This window comes from Sciurus vulgaris (assembly GCF_902686455.1).
Source record: "Sciurus vulgaris genome assembly, chromosome: 2".
In the NCBI taxonomy this organism is placed as follows: Eukaryota; Metazoa; Chordata; class Mammalia; order Rodentia; family Sciuridae; genus Sciurus; species Sciurus vulgaris.
Window position 1 is genome coordinate 23440469 of NC_136462.1, and position 19279 is coordinate 23459747.

Below are 19279 nucleotides of genomic sequence, written 5' to 3' on the forward strand. Positions count from 1 at the left end.
CCTTTGGCAGGAGGATAAATGGCTTTGGCAGAAAGCTGCCCTCCCAAAAAAAAGTACTTCAGCTTGTTCTAAACCAGGGTGTGGTGATGAGCTCCAGGCACAAGCAATACCCCTGCTAGCAGGGTGGGCCAGCCAGGGGCTGCTTGGGTAGAAACACAACCTTCTGGAAGTCCACAAAGCTGCCTCATTAGAAATGGGTGATTTTTGAGAACCACCCCTTGCCCAGTTCTCTAGGGAGGATGAGTTACTGTTCCTAGGAAGTGATTATGTTAGTAAAATATTACTAAGGTTTGCAGTGTTTCCCTTACCTCCATTATAAAATAAGTTATTAATAACAATAATAATCAGTAAACACATTAAATATAAATACTATAAACCCAGGTTATTTCCTGACCCTTTCCCTTCATTTGTCAAAAAATAAATCACTTGTACATCCACAAAACTGAATTTGAAGGAGGTTCTCGTCTTTAATTTTAAAATGCTTTGAAATCCTTTTGCAGTGCTGCACATACAGAAAATACCTTGTGCTCTTTGTATTTCTGGAGCAGGTGTGGATATGTGTGTATGCATATGCACGTATTTAGCCTACCTTTCCCAAATGACTATTTAACTAAGAAAATTGCTATCTGTTTGAATACAGTTCTGGCAGGATGGTGACAAGCCAGCCTATCCATGTGTAATTACATGTACAATTTTGTGTGGCATTGCTGATTCGTTGTGCTTGGATGTAATGTGCATGAAGGGTTATCAAGGCCATCAGAAATCTCAATCTTTGTGTATCCTTTTCCCTTTGATTCTGAATGACTGGCAGTAGAAATAGTGGGTGGGGTGATGGCAGAGATCCCCATACACTTTCCTCCAGACATGGAAAATGGAAGAGCTACTCCAAAGCAAAGTTTCTTTTCACATTCAATCAACAAACCTTTGCTGAGTGTTTACTATATGCCAGATGTTCATCCGAATCAGCTCCTTCTTGCTAAAGATCTTGTTTTTCTCCTCCCTTCCCACAACCTCTGCAGACACAAAAGGTCCTTATTCTACTGAAAGGTCTGGATCATTCCCTCATTACCACTCATGTCCTGTACCCACTTCCTTGGGGGACTTGCTAGGGTGGAGTTTTATTTGTAGTAACCTGTTTATTATCCATTAAATAAGCCCCAAGATGGACATTTTAGAGAAAAAAAGAGATTATAATATGAATATTTTGCATGTTGTTATAAACCTGTGAATGACTCGATATTTATTACTCTATTGTGTGCCTTAATTTCTTAACATTCATCCGACTTGTTGGATGTTTAAAATCTCCTTTTATTTCTTCCTAATATAAAAAATGGACATCTCTCTTTTTCAAACTTGATTCCTAACTCGATTTATTTCTTAAAGGTAGAAGTACTAAGTCATAGTTCATTAACATCTCCAAGATCCTTGGTTATCTCTCCAGACCACTTTTCAGAGTGTTTGTTGCCACTTAGTCTCATTGGGGTCTGTTCAGTGTTCTTCTCATGCCACCTTTTCTCTTAATAAAAAATGAAAACTTCAAAAATCTTTGGTTTTGTTTTGTTTAATTTTTTTTTTTATTATTATTAGTGATACCGGATATTCTTCTTGTGCTTATTAGACATTTTTACTTTCTCTTTCATGAGTTGTCTGTTTATGTCCTTTGCCCATATTTCTGATGAGGTTTGTGTTTTTCTTATTCATTTATATGAACTTACTCCATACCTATTGATGATGTTACTGTTTTGTCTAATATTTTTATCATATTTGGGCTAGAATTCTTCCAAGTACATTATTTGTAGTCATATTATCACTGACAGAAATTAACTTTTTAAAAAATGAGGTCTGGGACTGTGGCTATGGCTCAGTGGTAGAGTTCTTACCTAGCACACGTGAGACACTCACTGGGTTCTATTCCCAGAACCACCTTAAAAAAAAAAAGAAAAAAGAAAAAGAAACTAAACAAAGAAACCTCAAGAGAGATTTTAAAAAATTTTTAAATGAGGTCAGTTTATATTGTTTTATATAGGAGGTAGTTTTCGATGCTTAAAAATTAAGAATATACACCTTAGAGGTAAGTATAGAATACATCTGTTCCAGAGCTTGGTCCTACCAGTTAATGCTTCTGTATTGATAATACCATTATCATCTTAACTTCATGTAAGATGGTGTGCTCATTACCAAATTATGAGGTCTATGCTCAGACCAAGCACTTGAGACAGGTATTTAGCTGCTTTGAAACTTAATGGATTCCAGATAAAATTCTAGTATTCCCTCATTCACCTGCTTCAGTTTTCTGCTCCGCAGGGCCTGAGTGGCAGCCCCTCATATGTTCTCCTTTTCCTTTTAGACAATTCTTCCTCACTCCAGGAAGATGAAGAGGTAGAGATGGAGGCCATCAGTTGGCAGGCCAGCAGTCCAGCCATGAACGGGCACCCTGCATCTCCCGTCACCTCTGCTCGTTTCCCCAGCTGGGTCACTTTTGATGACAATGAAATTAGCCTCCCTTCACCACCAGTCACCTCTCCTCTGAAGCCAGATATAACATCTATTACATCTGTGGTCCCAGGTGCACCTTTTAACTCAACTGGGTCTTTTAAGAGGGATCGTCCCAAGAGTACTTTGATGAACTTTTCGAAAGTTCAGAAGTTAGACATTTCCTCCTTAAACCGTCCACCTCTCATAACTGAGGCACCACCTTGGAGGGCAACCAATCCTTTCTTGAATGAGACTTTACAGGATGTACAGCCCTCCCCTATCAACCCGTTCAGTGCTTTCTTTGAGGAACAGGAGAGGCGCTCCCAAAACAGTTCCATTTCCAGTACCACAGGCAAAAGCCAAAGAGATTCACTCATTGTCATCTACCAGGATGCCATCAGTTTTGATGATTCAAGCAAAAGCCAGTCACATTCTGATGCTGTTGAAAAACTTAAGCAGCTCCACATTGATGATCCTGATCATTTTGGCAGTCCAACACTACCCGATGATGACCCAGTAACCTGGATTGAGCTGGATGGTCACCCACCTGGGCCAGCTCTGGCCCAGCCAAGGGACGGATGGCCAATGATGCTGAGGATCCCTGAGAAGAAAAACATCATGTCCTCTAGGCACTGGGGACCAATCTACATCAAACTGACAGATAGTGGTTACCTGCAGCTCTACTATGAGCAGGGCCTAGAGAAACCATTCCGTGAGTTCAAGCTGGAGATCTGCCATGAAATCTCAGAACCCCGGCTTCAAAACTATGATGAGAATGGTAGGATCCACAGCTTACGGATTGACCGAGTCAGCTACAAGGAGAAGAAGAAATACCAACCCAAACCTGCTGTGGCCCACACAGCAGAGAGGGAGCAAGTGATTAAGCTGGGTACCACCAGTTACGATGACTTCCTGAGCTTTATCCGTGCAGTTCAGGACCGTCTTATGGATCTGCCGGTGTTATCGATGGACCTAAGTACAGTTGGCCTGAACTACCTCGAAGAGGAGATCACAGTGGATGTCAGAGATGAATTCTCTGGCATTGTGAGCAAAGGAGACAACCAGATTCTCCAGCACCACGTCTTAACACGGATCCACATTTTGAGTTTCCTCTCCGGGCTTGCAGAGTGCCGCTTGGGCCTCAATGACGTTCTCGTGAAAGGAAATGAAATCGTTTCCCGGCAGGACATCATGCCCACCACAACCACAAAGTGGATTAAGCTCCATGAATGCCGTTTTCATGGGTGTGTGGATGAGGATGTGTTCAGTAGCTCTCGAGTTATTCTCTTCAACCCTTTGGATGCATGCCGGTTTGAGCTCATGCGGTTCAGGACAGTATTTGCAGAGAAGTCCTTGCCTTTCACACTCAGGACTGCAGCCAGCATCAACGGGGCAGAGGTGGAGGTGCAAAGCTGGCTGAGGATGTCAGCTGGCTTCTCCTCTAACCGTGACCCTCTCACCCAGGTTCCCTGTGAGAATGTAATGGTGCGTTACCCAGTGCCCAGTGAGTGGGTTAAAAACTTCCGCAGGGAAAGCGTCCTGGGGGAGAAGTCTCTGAAAGCCAAAATGAACCGAGGGGCAAGTTTTGGCTCAACTAGTGTGTCTGGCTCTGAGCCCGTCATGAGAGTAACTCTGGGAACTGCCAAGTATGAGCACGCCTTCAACGCCATCGTGTGGAGGATAAACCGACTGCCTGACAAAAACTCGGGTAGGTCATAGTTTCTCTTCTATGGAAACGCCCATGTGCTCCCAGAAATCTGGGATCACCTTCCATATCTTCTTCCTCTACCAAGCGCTTGCTTTTGTTGTGTGGTGGGAATGGTAATGGACGGGGAGGGCACCGGAAAACCTGAAATATTTGTGCAAAGTAACAAGCATAGTGACCTAGTTCACTCCATCTTTTCAGCTCTTGATATCATAAATCTTCCATAAAACTATGTATTACTCTGTTCAGCTAGGCTGCTAAGCAGCTTTCCAAGGAAGTTTCTGAATGTTTATTCTTTTGGGACTCATTAAATTATTAACTGTGGTGTTCCAGATCCTTCCTGGAAGGCCTCTGGGTTCTGAAGAGGCATCTTTCTAGCTGTGTCCTGCATGTAGGTGAAAGGACCATTTTGTCACCAAATCATAAGATTTCTGAGCCCAGGCACTCTGTGAAACCTGTCAGTCATAACATCTCAAACTCAAAGTTAGCCTCTGGGACTTTGGGATGGGCAAGAGGGAAAGTGGCCTCCAATCATATTGAAGATCCAGACAGAGCATCAAAGTCCAAATGGGCTCAAATTCTATCAGGCAAAATGTAAAGCAAGAAATGTTTATTTAAACAAACAGACAAACAAAAAGCATACCAATCCTAGCTGACCTGCTCCCAGCTATAGGAGATACTGTTGTGCTTGACTGAGCCCAGAAGGCAATTACTTTCCTTGTTGATCCAGAGAGATTCAGTGACACGATAAAACCAGGCAGCAACCAAACCAGCTCTGATAGCTTTCTTTCTTAGAGTAGGTCTGGGTGACCCCAGTGGCAGGAACAAGCTCATGAGCCTTCCATGAGCCTTCAAACCACTTCTCTCCTGGCTTATGATAAATTGTGCCCATCTATTAATAAAAGTGGATTTGCTAGTGGAGCAAAGAGAATAAGGTTTGATTGAAATGTGAGGCTATGCTTTAGTCCCTTGTCACTATTTTTTGTTAATATTTTTTTAGTTGTAAATGGACACAATGCCTTTATTTTTTTATGTGGTGCTAAGGATTGAACCCAGTGTGTTCAAGTGTTTCTCTTCTGCTCAGCATGTAGAGTGGCTGCGTTACTATATCCTAGGTGCAGTGTGACATGATAGCAAGAAGCAGTACTGTCTGGTAACTCCCCAGATAGTACAGAGAGCTGGCGCACACCAGGCGCTCTGTGTCAGACACTGGGTATAGCGGTGCATCTGAAAAGACAATAGGGCCTCTGTTTGAGGCTGGGTTTGCTGCCCTCTATCCCTAAACTGACAGCATTTTAAAAACAAGGTCTTCCTCTTCATGCTTGCTTCTTCACTTCTCTTGAATCAGCACTATATTCTCTGGTGAATGCACTGCCATTTCTGTATCAGCCACGGGCTCTCGCAACCTTCCAATGAAGGAAAAACCCTGAATCCCCCTATGGCACAGAAGCCCTGGGGAAGAGAGAACTGTGGAATTACTGCACTTCCTAGCTGGAAGCGACCATGGGGACAAGTCACACAAACCTCCTCGTTCTGCAGATGAGAAATTAAGGCCCCAGAGGTGATGTGTCTCATCTAAAGTCTCACAGCCACATCCAGGCCTGTTTTGTCAATACCACAGCCCCTCTTACATAGCAGTAGATGAAGCCAGACAGACACAAACTTGAACTAATTTCTGTTACAAGAACAAAGATTTGCAGTTTTCCCAGTGCATACAAACATACCTCAAAGTGATTTAAAATATTTAAAAGGACTATATAAGGGTTTTTGACTGTAAGCAACAAACACTGACCTTAATTAAGTAAAGGAGAGGGAGGGAGGAATGAAAGAAATGAAAGAAATGGAAGGAAGGAAGGAAGGAAGGAAGAAAGGAAGGAAGGAAGGAGAGAAGGAGAGAGGGACAGCTGGATGAATATGAATAGCTCAGAGAACTGAAGAAAAGGTTGAAAAGATAGACATCAGAAAGGAGAGCTCCAGAATAGCCTCATAACTAGTGGATTTCTCCTCAGGGTGTGGCCACTGGGACAAATGATCACCACCATTTTCTGTCTTCTTGCCAGGAGGGTCCAGGCATTTTGACTGATCCAAGCACCAAGATGATATTCTGCACCAGGGAAGATTATTTCTCAAAAGAAGAGAAAAAAAAGATTGCTACCAGAAAAAGTAGAAATGGACACAGGACAGGGACAAAGCAATAGGTCTTCAGCAAACATATTTCTTAATGCTTCCCAGTGGAGAATATTCAGTAGGCTTAAGGCTAAGTAAATGCAGCAAGTATATGTTAGTAATTTACTAGAACCTTATTTGTGGGAGATTTTTAACATACAGGGCAGCATAAGGATATTTAAAAATGTCTCTTACGTAAACCCCCCAACGCCCTTCACTGCTTTTTCTGTCATGGCTGTACACTGTTTTTAGTAGTGAAACTCCCAAAAGAGCCTTCTTGTACTACTTCTGGCCCATGGTGTGTTTTCGTACCCATTCATGAAATTAATAGTATTCTTTTCTGGAAACTTGAATTGTATTAGATTTATGCCCTGGTCAGACTGCAATTTCCTACCATAACTAGAAATCACTGTGCCCAGCCCTTGCCCTCCCATCCTATGCTCCATCCATGAAACAAGAAAGCTGATAACAATCTATTCGTAATAGATTTTCTGAACTCTTCTGTCTAGATGCTAGTCTTGGCAAATCACCTTTTACAAGTTATTTTTTTGTAATGACTTCCACCTCCTTTTACAGGGGCCCAGCAGAGGTCAAAAGGCCCAGCTGACTGAGAGGCCTGAACCTTTCCACACACACTCCCATCTACCTTGGCCCTGCTTCTGCATCCTACAGTGGGCATGGCAGGCAGACTATAGGCAGCATTGGCCAGCAAGTTGGCACCCCTGCCTGTTCTGGTAGCCCAAGTATGTAGCCACATTGGGCTTGTTCCAGTCTTTTTTTCAGTTTCTCCCTGGGAAACCATGTAGCTGCCTCTGAATACCAAACTGCCTCCCACCAGCAGGGCCCAGCAAGTGCACAAGCCCAGCTAAAAATTCCAAGGATTGCTGCCACTCAGATCTCAGCAATTTTTCTTAATCTTAGAAGATGCTGGAATAGGTCCTGCTTATTTCACAGGGCTCACAATAAGAACTAAAACATTCTATCCTACAGAGGTAACTTTGCTGGAATTCTAGTTCTCATTAGATCAGGTAAAGATAAAACCATTCCAGTAAGAATAAAGCCTGAATTTTAATGTTTCATTTTCTCAGTTTCATCAAAGAAAATAACGTAATGTGTGGGCTTTTTTAGCTCATTACCATGAATTAAACTATACCAGTTTTCAAAATTACACTTAATTGTCCACCAGCCTCACACATCTAATAGTTGAGGCTAGGAATCTAGGGAAAAATGTTGCTTTCAGAGTGTGCTGTGAAAGGAGGGAGTCACTTTTGTAAAAGAAATGAGTTTTCAGTATTCCAACAACATACAAATAAAGGTAGTTGGATAAAAACAGCTCTTGAGAGACTCTTCTATGTATGTTGTAGTGTTCTAATTCCATAACAACATATCGGGAAGAATTTAGGGCACAGTTTGGAGTCAGAGTCAGATCTGAATTGATTCCCAGCTCTACTACTTAATGTAGTGTGACCTCAGGCAATGAATTTACCCTTTTCAGAGAAACCCAATTTTTCTCATCTGTAAAATAGGGCTATTAAAACCTCGCTCATTCAGAATGAAATTAGATAAGTGCTTTTTAAGTGTTTAGCACAGTATCTGGTCTGTAACAAATGTCCAGTGAATGATAGCTATATAATTACATCTGTGGTACACAATTAAGAAGACATGATGAGTGGATTCATTTTCAAATGATGTAATTTCTACAATTACATGTATCTTATTTAAATTCCTTTCCTAAAAAACAGTGTAAATTTTTCAGTGAATTTCACAAAGTCTTATTTACAAGTTACCATTGAATTATGTTACATTTGTTAAATAGCAAAACAAATACTTCACTCTGTAATGTTTTCCTTGGAGAGTGGGTATGTACTTTCTTACTTTCTGATATTGAAAGTCCTACCCAGACTAGTGAAAAAAAAAAAAAATGGGGTTGATTGTTTACTTGGAAAACTGGGGTAATTAAGGGGTTGTTTCAGTTACACCATTAAGCCAAAGCTAGAAAGCTCTGGCACTTTCTAGCCATGACCTTGGACAGCTCACTTTGCTTGCAAAGCCTTTGTTTCCTGGTCTGTAAAGTGAGGATAATATTATGACCTCAAAGGATTGTTAGGAAGATTCAGTGAGTTTATCTGTGGAAAGCACTTATCCCAGTGCTGGGCACAGGGCACTCAGCAATCATTTCCTGCTGTGCCTGAAGAATGACAGGAAACTTCAAGGGTTAAAGTCTCAGAACTAAGCTCTAATTTTTCTTTCCTCAAAATCTAATGACAATTCTCAAACAAATCAAATCCTTAATTTGCCATCCAGGTCTAATTTCGTATAGACTTACAGAATGGGAGCAGCAGGGGCCTATGCCCAGCATACACCAGCCCACCCTTTTCTTGTCCCTCCCATCATCTCCCCATTCTGCAGTTGAGGAATTGAGACCTGGAGAGAACAAAGGACTTGGGTGTGGACTCTCTGCCGCTTGCATGGCAGCTGGAAGCCAGTGCATGATATTCTGATACAGATCAGTTGTTCTGAGGAGTGTACCAACATTCCCTAATACTTGTGTGCTGTCTATAAGGTCTTTGTAAGGTCTTTGTCATGTATGTCATTCACCTACAGAAATATGCTAAAAGCCTTTTTGAAAATACCAATGCTATTAAGAAAATTCAACTCATCCTTCAAAGGAAAGCAATGATTTTGCTCCAGGTGGCTGTCATTGATGTTTTATTATGTGCTAAGTGCTGATCCCTTTTATTCTGGTCTTCCAATCTACAGCCTCTCTTAGTATTTGTACTGCATCCACATATCACCCTGATCAGAGCAGGCAGAATGGTCTGTTTCTCAGGCTGTGGGTTTTATTGCTAGGATACCAACCAGTGGTAATTAGATGGTGTTTTATCAAAAGGACTAAGGCATACAGAGCCTGCTGCAGGAAATTCTCCACTTAGCGCAGGACCCTCTCTGTAAGACTGCCAGGTTCCCAGCCTGTTGGTCTTCTTTGTTTCTGAGGCAACTCTTTCGACCTTTTTTTAAAATTTTAAAATTCATCCCCAAAGAACCTGACCCCTGGATTCTTTCTTTCATAGCTTCTGGTCACCCACACTGTTTCTTTTGCCACCTTGAACTTGGTTCTGACCGGGAAGTGCCTTCCAGATTTGCCAGTCATGTGGATGTTGAGTTCAGCATGCCCACAACTTCTGCCTCCAAAGCTGCTGTAAGATCCATCTCTGTGGAAGATAAGACTGATGTCAGGAAGTGGGTCAATTATTCCGCACATTACAGCTACAAGGTAACCTTGGGGGAGGGGTCTGCCTGATGTTTCCAAGTCCATCGCTTCACACCACTACTCTCCCCCTCCTTATTCCTTTTAGCAATGCTTACCATTGTGCAGAGTATGCTTTTAGCATTCCAGAGGAAGTACACATACATAGCTGTTGATGAATCTGCTCTGATTTTAATGACTAACCTCCAAGAGAAAGGTTGGAAAAAATAAAGGGGCTATTTACAGAGGAGAGTGCAATGTCTCTCTGTCCTTGTGAAAAACAGCAACAAAAAGAACAGAGAGCCTGGTGTGGTAGTACACACCTATAATCCCAGTGGATTGGGAAGCTGAGACATGTTCAAAACCAGCCTCAGCAACTTAGCAAGACCCTGTCTAAAATAAAAAATAATAAGGGCTGGGAATGTGTTCAGTGGTTAAGTGCCCCTGGGTTCAATCCCTGCTACCAAGAAAGAAGAAGAAGAAAAAAAAATAACGGGGGGAATTTTATCATTACTCATTTGTAATATAATTTGTTTCAGAATAGTGAACTTGGAAGTGGAGGAGAGTTATCAGGAACATACTAACCCAAAACACATACTATCAACATGAGTTGATAAAGTGGATCAGAACAAACTCAGGACACACATGAGCTGGGTATGGGGCTGTAACAGTACAAAACTCAAAAGCCAAGCAGATTTCTACAATGGAATAGGGCTATGGGAGGAATAATAAAAATGGAGTTTTCTGACAAATGTACAAAGCAAAAATATCCTGAAAACGCAGTCATTTGATAGATTAAATGCCAAGGATTTAAGGGGAGTTATTAAAGAAGGATTTTGCAAAGTGGTTTAATAATCTCCTATTTGCAGTGATATCCTTAGATTTATGTGGTGATTTATGATTGCTCTTTCCTTAGTTGTGTGGTCTAAAACATTTAACTACCAAAAAGAACAAATACTCCATCTTGTGGTCAGGAAAAAAATAGCATTTACCTTGAGCATGACCCTGTGCTGTCTTGAGTCATACCCTCCAAGTACCTCCAAAGAGGTACTGAGAGAAGCAGCCTTAATTATGAAATTCCTGAGCACAAAGGAGTTCCTACCTGACTTATCAAAGGCTTTAGTTGAAATGTATTACTTTCAAGGGGAGATTTATATATTGAACCCTTTGTAATGGCAGCGTATTTTGCAGAGGATATGGTAGGAACTGTAAACACTTCAATACTTCTAGTTTGGAGGCTTTTAAAAGTGATAAAATATTTGGAGAGGTTTAAACAATCAACTACAAAGGAAATTATTCATCTGATAAACATTTGTCAATTGCCTACTGTTTTCCTACATTATTGAGTAAAATGGTGAACAACATCTTGCCCCTGTCCTGTGGAGCCTGTGAAACAATAGAGCCAGACTAGTGTACATGATGCAGTGGAAATATTCATAGGGGAAGCACCTAAGTCTACTTAATAAGTCCAGAACAGAAGTGACCTTTGAGTAACTGTGCATGACAAATGATAAGAATTTTTCAGATAATCCATGAGGAAGAGGGAATTTCAGCTCATGCAAAGAACATATATGCAAAGCAAAAGTCATGATACACTAGTGCCAGTAGCTCCAACATGGATAACCCCAACATTAGTAAAATTACAAGGAATCCTAAAGACACTTCTGATATTCTTTTTAGTTTGTTTTTGTGCACTTTCTTTTCTTTGTTGTTATTCTTTTGTTTTGATATTTTCTCCAAAAATTTTTTTGGCAGGTGGAAATTGAACAAAAAAAGAGTTTGAAGCCAGATTTTGAAGGAGATGAAGTAGAAAATCCCAAGGAGTGTGGAATACAGTGACAAAGCCTACAGTGAGGAACCTGATCCAAGAATCATGACAAGGGTGTCTTCCTGAATAGCTGAGGTTTAAGTCAATACCTGCTGTGGTCACTCCATGTTGGGAACAGTCCCTCAGACCTTCCCATTTACAGTCCCCTGTATTTTAGCAGGAGCCCTGAGGTGGATGCTGTGGAGAGGCTTGTTGAGTCTGGCCATACCTGAAGCACATGGTTCACCTGACTTTTGGAGTTTATTGTGTAATCGAGCCTCCTTGTCTTTTCTCTGCTTATATCAGAGCCACTGGCGTATGACTTTTTGTGACTATTAAGGTCTGTAAAAGAACCTCCAATATCAGTGTTGCCATGATTTCTTTCTGATATACATCTGTCACTCATGAATTTTCGTAAAAAGAAAAAAAGCAGTCTTAAGAATTCGTGTCTGTCACCAGGCATAGTGACACAGGCCTATAATCCCAGCAACTTCGGAGGCTAAAACAGAATGATCATAAGTTTGAAGCCAGCTTCAGCCATATAGTGAGGCCCTCAGCAACTTAATGAGACCATGTCTTAAAAAATAAAAAGGGCTGGGGTTGTGGCTCATAGTGAAGCACCCCTGAATCAATCACTAGTGTTTTTTTCTTTTTATATGTATCACTTCACTCCCTCTAGAAAATGTTCAGAAAAGATTCACAACAAATTTCTTCTTTGGGTCTACTAGGCGCTTTGTAGAGATCTCCATTTTTTTAAATGTTAACACTATGCAACAGAAATTTTCCAGATGTTTTCCTCCTGGTTCTAGATTGTTTAGATTGAAATACTTCTTCCATTTCTCTGAGATTTCAGTCACAGGATTTGCTGTCCTGAATCACAAGAGATAATGGGAAAAGACCTAATAGGATATATTTTTATTCTGTGATTGGACCTACATTCTGCAAATGCATTGGACTGGATTCACATTCTGTTGAAGGAAAAGCAAAATTGAACTTATTTCCTTTCTCTTCATTCTGACAAAAAGGGACATTAATTGTAAGGTAATATATCAGGAGAGAGCTTTCAATCTCATTGAATTCCCAAATTCACACTGAAAAATATAGGCCACTTCTGATTCCTGAAACAACACACACACACACACACACACACACACACACACACAATACCTCAGGCAGTTGTCAGGGGCATTTGGGAGTTCTTTTTATACCTCATAGCTAATATACTGTTGCATGTCTCTTCAGCTCACTCTATAGGAGATTTAAAAGATAATTTTAAAAGACTGAGCTTTCCCACAAAATTCAGAGTTTGATAATCACAGTATTGTAATAGATCAAAAATGCAGAAAACTCTAGGGTAGGGGTGGGGAAAAGCCATATTTATTAATGTTGTGAACATTAAATCCTGATTCTAAGAGTCAGGACACTCCACCTTCTTTTCCTGCTTACCTCTGCTTCTTATTTGTACCTTGGTGTTTTCTCTCTTGAAGAATGGAGTGAGGGAACAGAAAGTACACTTTTATCAGCTTTGTAGATAATAGAGAAATAGATTATATCTCCAGTTTGGGACTGAGCAGTTTCAGGACTAACTTATTCAATGAACATTCATTGAATTCTAACTATGTACTTACACTAGGTTATGAAAATTATTAAAATATTTTGAAGTATCTAAGCACAGGAGTGAAACTAAAAGGATCAGATTGGGTAGACATTAATGAGAAACCCTGTTTCTGAGTTTTTAAAATGCAATCCTCTAAGTACAAAGTAGAATATAGTGTGTGGGGGGCGTTGTGAATGTGTGTGTTTACATGTGTGTGTTCATGTGTGTGTTCATGAAAAAGGTCATTAGGAAGATATTTCTATAGCCATTCATGTAGAAATGTTTTCTTAGGGAAATGATAGTTCAGTTTTGAATTGGGAGAGTGCTGTAACTATTCATAAAACTAATGCATTCAACCTATGTCAAAAGAAGTTTAGAAAGTTCTGAAGAATGTATTGATGAGTGAGTACACATCTGGATGGAGGTTTGGATTCAACTACAGATACTGTGTTTTAAGAGAGACATTAATAAATTGTGCACAGGCAGGTGATCAGGGTTGTGCAGAGTCTGAAATAGGGGACTAGCTACCCTGAGGAACAGAAGATATCTCTGGGAAGGGAGTACAGAGAAGGGACTGATAAAATAGCTGCCTCAAAATTTCTGTTGAGCTAAAAGAGGAAATGGATTTATTTTGTGTAGCTTCAGAGGGCAAAAATAAGAAAAATAAGAATAAAGAGGAACTTTAAAGATAATAGATGTCTCCTTTAATACAAGAAAAAATTTTCTGATGAGTTGTTCTAAAGAGGAATAAACTCAAGTGTAAAATTTCCTGTTGCTGCCTGTGCCCAAAGGTTATAATAACCGCCTATCCCAGGTGCTATGAAAAGGACTCCCATATTTGAATTTGGGTTCGATGATGACCAAGATCCCTTCTAAGTAGTTTCAACAAGAGTAAGTCTCTAACTCCAGTGATCTTTTCCTTCTTACATGTTTACAAATTCTTTGGAATACAGCAGAGCCCGCTAAAATTAGGCTTTGTCAAGGGATTCCAAAGCATATCCTTTCTCTGGTTGTATTAAAGGCACTTAAGATTCCTATAGGAGCCCCTTGGGTTGGAGAGAAGAATGAAGGGCATCCACGCACCTTCCTTACCAAGTTGAGCACTGTGTCCTGATCCCTGCCTCCCTGCTAGCAGCACATGCAGATGGCTTAATGGGACTCAACCCCGCCCCCTTGGCTAATTCTCATGCCTTCTCCCTTTTGCTTGGACTGTGATTTTTAACCAAGAGTTGGGAAGTCCCTTCCATGCTTTCTACATTCAAGCCAGCTGATTATTACTAATTTTTTAAAACCTACTACCTTGGTTTCCTCAAATTTGTTTTGCTTCTGACTAAAATCAGAGGGAACTGATTTGTGGTAACATTTCAGGGGCTGGGAGATTTAATACAATGTATTTTTAGTGTTTTACTAATAATCTACATAAACACAGCTGGGCAAATTACATTTTTGATACGCAAAAACCACCCCAGACCTGGTTTTGTGTGTGTGTGTGTGTGTGTGTGTGTGTGTGTGTGTGTGTGTGTGTGTGTAGGGGTTATAAAAAAATCCTAGTCTATTATCAATAATGTGAAAATATTAAAAGTGAATTCATTTTACCAATACATAGTGTTACTACAGAACATAAATTAGATGTCAACATGACATCAAGAGCTATGCTTTCTTTCTAGGGCTTGCTTTTCAACTACACAGTAAAAGAGTAAAAGAGGACACAAAATGTATTCATTATGATAAATCAGAGACTATAAGGCATTTTGTGGGGAAATCATTCAACCCCCTTTGCCTGCTTTTATAGATATAGTTATTATTCCTTATCAAAAGTTTGCACTTTGTTCATATTAAATATTACCTGGACAGTTGCATTGTGCTTATTTATTTTCTGTTTGGTTTTTCTTTTACTCTCTACCTTCCTGCATTATTATTAGGGCTCCTAGTCCTTGAGAACATTTTTTAACTTAAAATATTTCATGTTTGAAATGAGACTAATTTTAGATCCAGTGGTTAGGAGCTGAATTTTCTTTCCCTAGAAACTCAAGTTCTTGAAAAATGTGATACGTGAAGACAAGAAGCATGTCTTATTCTTTTTGTTCCCAATACCTAGCACAAAGCTTGGAATTTAATAAGGTTCAGCCACCATAAATCTTTATTGGTAGGGCAAACATTCATGAAATAAAGGGAAGTCATTTAACTTTTAATAAATGTTTGTCAAAAGAATACTGCTCCTGAGACGCTAGGGCTACCATCAAATACTCATATTAAAGCAAACAAGCAGCTTTTATTTTCTGGAGGATTTAAATAATTTTTCTTTCCTTTTATTCTCGCCTTGAGAGTCAACTAATAATAACTGTCAGCATTTAAACACTTCATGTGCTTCCGAATTTGAACTACTATGTACCATATTCATATTGAGAAACATTTTTATGCCTCAAAGTGCAAAGGCACAGATGTGCTGTCCATAGCCAGATTGATTCAGTTTTGGTGCTGCAAGTCAGACAGATCTGCGGGCCTAGGCCTTGCCCATTAGAGCGGCCAAAGCAGAAGAAAGCATTTGACAGAGTGCACAGCCAGTCTCGGTGTGCCAGGTCTGTGTTCTCCCCAACAGTAACCACAACCGCTGTTACTGTCACCACAGTGCTAGAGGTCTGAAAAGGCTAGAACTTGTCAGATGAAATCATGATCAAAGCTGATTTACATTGTAATAAGTTTGTTGGTGGAAAAGTGGAGAATATGCTAAAAAATGTTTTTCTTAAAGCCTTGGGAATTACTAAATTGGTGTGAGTAGGAAGCACTGCCATCCAGCCTACATATATATACACATTCTCCCACTTGGAATTGGTAATTTTAACTCTTCTAAGAATTATTATTATAAGTTAATTTCAGCATATCTAGAGTTTAGGTTATGCAAAGAATGCAATGTAACAGGGAATTCAAACAAAACCAACAAAAAATTTTAAATATCATCTGGTAAGCAAAGTGTCTCAATACCTCACTACCAAATCCCCTTCAAACCCTGACAATTCTTTATGTGAAATTATGACATTCTCACCAAGTTTCTAAAGATGTATTCTAAACATTGCCAATGCCTAAATACCCTACAAATCACCAATTCTTAATTGTTTTTTTGTAAATGAGACTGACTTTGAATATTGTGATTCATATTTATGTACTTAAGAATTAAAAGTGAAGGAGATATATAAGGCCACCATATATGTAGAAAACAAATGTGTGTGTGTGTTAGTAATATTTTCCCATGTGTTAACTCTAGCAAGAATGTGGAATTTTTACATTTCTTCTAGAGTGCCTTAGCAAATCTGCTTGGGAAAATCTAGTCCTATGTTTTGAGAATTGGAAAAGAAAAATGTATCACTCCACTTAACAATTCCAAGCCTAAAAAGGCAGAAAACTTTCATAATAATATGTTTGGCAGTACCTGGACAGAGGCAAGTAATAACCAGATATAATAAAAAGCTATGAAGGAACAGGCTAAAGAAAGTAGTATTTCAATATGAAAAGGTGTAAAAAGAGATGGAGAATACAGCTTGAACAGTAACCCTCAAAATACTTGAACTGGAGGCCATATCTTAAAGCTAAAAGTGAGCTGTAGGAAAAAAGATCGCAAGGCAGGGATAAATAACAATCATTCAGGTCAAGAAGTATTTGTCCATTGTCCACTCTGGTCAGGGTGCTGCATAGCAGCCAAACAAGGACAGAGAATTGTTTATATAAAGTTGTTGGTAGGTGTTTCATGATGGCTTCATGAAGGGAAAAGCTGGGGTTTCTATGAATCTTTAGAACATTGTCATGGAGACAATCACTATGCTGACTGACTTGTTATTTTCCCAGTTGGACTTCACTTTCCATAGAGGAAAATAAGGGAGAGGACTGGACTAATTCTTTCCTCATATTCTTTCCAGCTCTAGTGTTATGGATTACTTCCAAAATATCCTTTAGTGCTGGTGTTTTTTTTTTTTTTTTTTTTTTTTGGTGGTGGTGTGTGTGTGTGTGTGTGTGAATTTTCCATGCCAACAATACTTCATATATTCTTACAAACCAAGAAGTTTTAATTTTGAAGACTGAGAAAACCAACTAGTTCATCTTTGTTTCTTTTCATGTCTCTGCCCTTTACCATCTGCCAGGAGGATGGAAAGAGAGAAAACCCTGCAATTCTCTATTTTACAGTTGCCTTCAAAACACCAACCAAAGAGGATGGTGAAGACCAGAGGGGATGGGATGGGTGCTCTGGAAGCTCCACAGGCATAGACCCTCAAAGCAGTGGTGTTAGTGTGAAGAGAAGCAGACAGGTCTCCAACATGGACGAACATTAGGATTTGGGTATGACTTGAAACAGATGTAGTCCTAACCCTTCAAGGTACTGAGGATGTTGGGATGATCCTTGATATATAGCCAACACAACCTTTATACAAAAACTGTAGGACTTGAGGGAGGAAATTATACTCAGTAAATATTCTGGGACTATTTGTGAGTTATAGTAAAACCAGAAGAGAGGAAGGACACACACACCTCCTTTGTCTTAGTAACATGAAAATGTACTTTAAAAAATTAAAAACAAGTACAGGCTACAAAATACAGCTTCTCTTGTGTGGTGGATATGGCTTGAGTACGGTTTTAGTTTCTTTTCTGGTTGTACTTCGTGTCAGATGTAATGAATGGATTCCAACTGCACAGAGCAAGGAATTCCAGCATCCTCTTCCTGCTTACTACTAGTTGTGCCTCATTTCTAGTTGTGGACACAGTCCAGCCACATGGGGACTGAAGCCTTAAGCACTTCCACTCGCCTCCATGTACTTTAGGATGGCCAACCCAGAGGTATCCCCTGGTTTGGGAAAGCAGATTTGCACTCATCTCTCAACAGAAGCCTGTTGGGCTTAAGGGTCTTAAAGAATGGGGTGAGAGAATGAACTCCTCTGACCCTCAGCCAGCGTGCATTTAATCTTCATGTCCACTTGCCAGCAGAATATGAGAACAACTTTGCCATATTCAAAAGATAAGTCAGAATCCATGTTTTAACCAAAGGTGACAGAGGAGTGCTTCTCTTTACCCTCCTTTTTTGAAATGTCCATGGTGAATTTCAATGTGCCAGGGTGGAAGAATCCAGGATCAGTGAATGATTCAGCCTGTTCAACCTTGCATTTTCCTTTGTCATCCATCCTCATTCAGTGTGACTTATTGCACTGTTGTGGCTAATTTTATGTAAAACCAGTTTACTTTTAAAAATGTGCCTATGTAATAAAGTCTTCACACTGGCCATCTCTGTAGAGGTGAGGTTTTATTTTAGTTCTGCTTATTATAATCTGTAATGCCTCTTTTTGAGCTTTGGAAATGAACTGTTAATAAAAGTTTTTAAACAAAGTGTCTCACTGTGCAATGTTTAATGAGGATAGGCATAAGGAAAAGCAAATGTTTATAAGGCCCATCACCTAATTAATATGGTTAGTGGTTATCAGCCAACAAGTTAAGTAACCCATTAATTATTCTTGTTAAATTTGTCATGTGTATAATTTAGTCCATTCAGGATATATTTATTGAATTCCTATTTTGTGCCCAATACTGTGAGAAAATAAATGAAAATGATATAATTCTTGAGGTTTTCTTGGAGGTAAGTATATAGATACATAAGAAGTGTAAAAGAGCATGTAAAAAATAAATTTACATTATGGTCCTGGCATATTGTCAGTGGCCAAAAAGTAGTTTTCAGTTGAGATGAGTCCTAATTACAAATGTCAACATAAACTCAGGGAAAAAAAAGTGGTATGGACTAGAATACTTAAAGTTTTCACAGGAAGGATAGCTTTTAGGTGAGACCTGGAGGTGAGGTGGACATTTGGCTCTCTGGCAAGAGAAAGGGAACCTAGGGTTGGCAAGAGGCAGGAACAAAAGTGGTATGCTGGGTTAGCAGATCACCTTGACCTGGGTGATGGTTAGGCTGAGCCGTGGTAGTACAGCCTGCATCCACCTGAGATTGGACTCAATCTAGTACATGCTATGAAGCTATTTTGGAGTCCCACCAATGAGTCATTCTAGAAAGACAAGTTTGTCAACAGCTACTAATCAACAGCATGCTAGGTATGTTGGACTATGGGAAATGTTAAAGCAAGGAAAATATAAAGTTTTGGATTTTTTAAAATAAAAACGAAACTGAGCTTTGTGATTTGGTTCACATTGACAAAGGACATTTTATTGCAAAGTGAAAGCACCTACTAGGGGAGAACTCACACCAGCTCAGTTGGCCCCTGCTATCTAGAGACCTCTCCCTGAACAGAACAC

General features: G+C 39.8%; 1 protein-coding gene across 4 annotated transcripts in view; it reads left to right on the top strand.

Moving 5' to 3' along the window:
• STON2 (stonin 2) overlaps positions 1-12521 on the top strand; it is a 138756-nt gene extending 126235 nt beyond the window's left edge. For all 4 annotated transcript variants that reach the window (XM_079128053.1, XM_079128056.1, XM_079128055.1 and 1 more), the window contains 3 exons: positions 2348-4183; positions 9418-9620; positions 11349-12521. In XM_079128053.1, the coding sequence (XP_078984179.1) occupies positions 2348-4183; positions 9418-9620; positions 11349-11432 (2123 nt within the window). In that variant the 3' untranslated portion in view covers positions 11433-12521. The remainder of the gene's footprint in view (positions 1-2347; positions 4184-9417; positions 9621-11348) is intronic.
• Positions 12522-19279: the final 6758 nt, after the last annotated feature.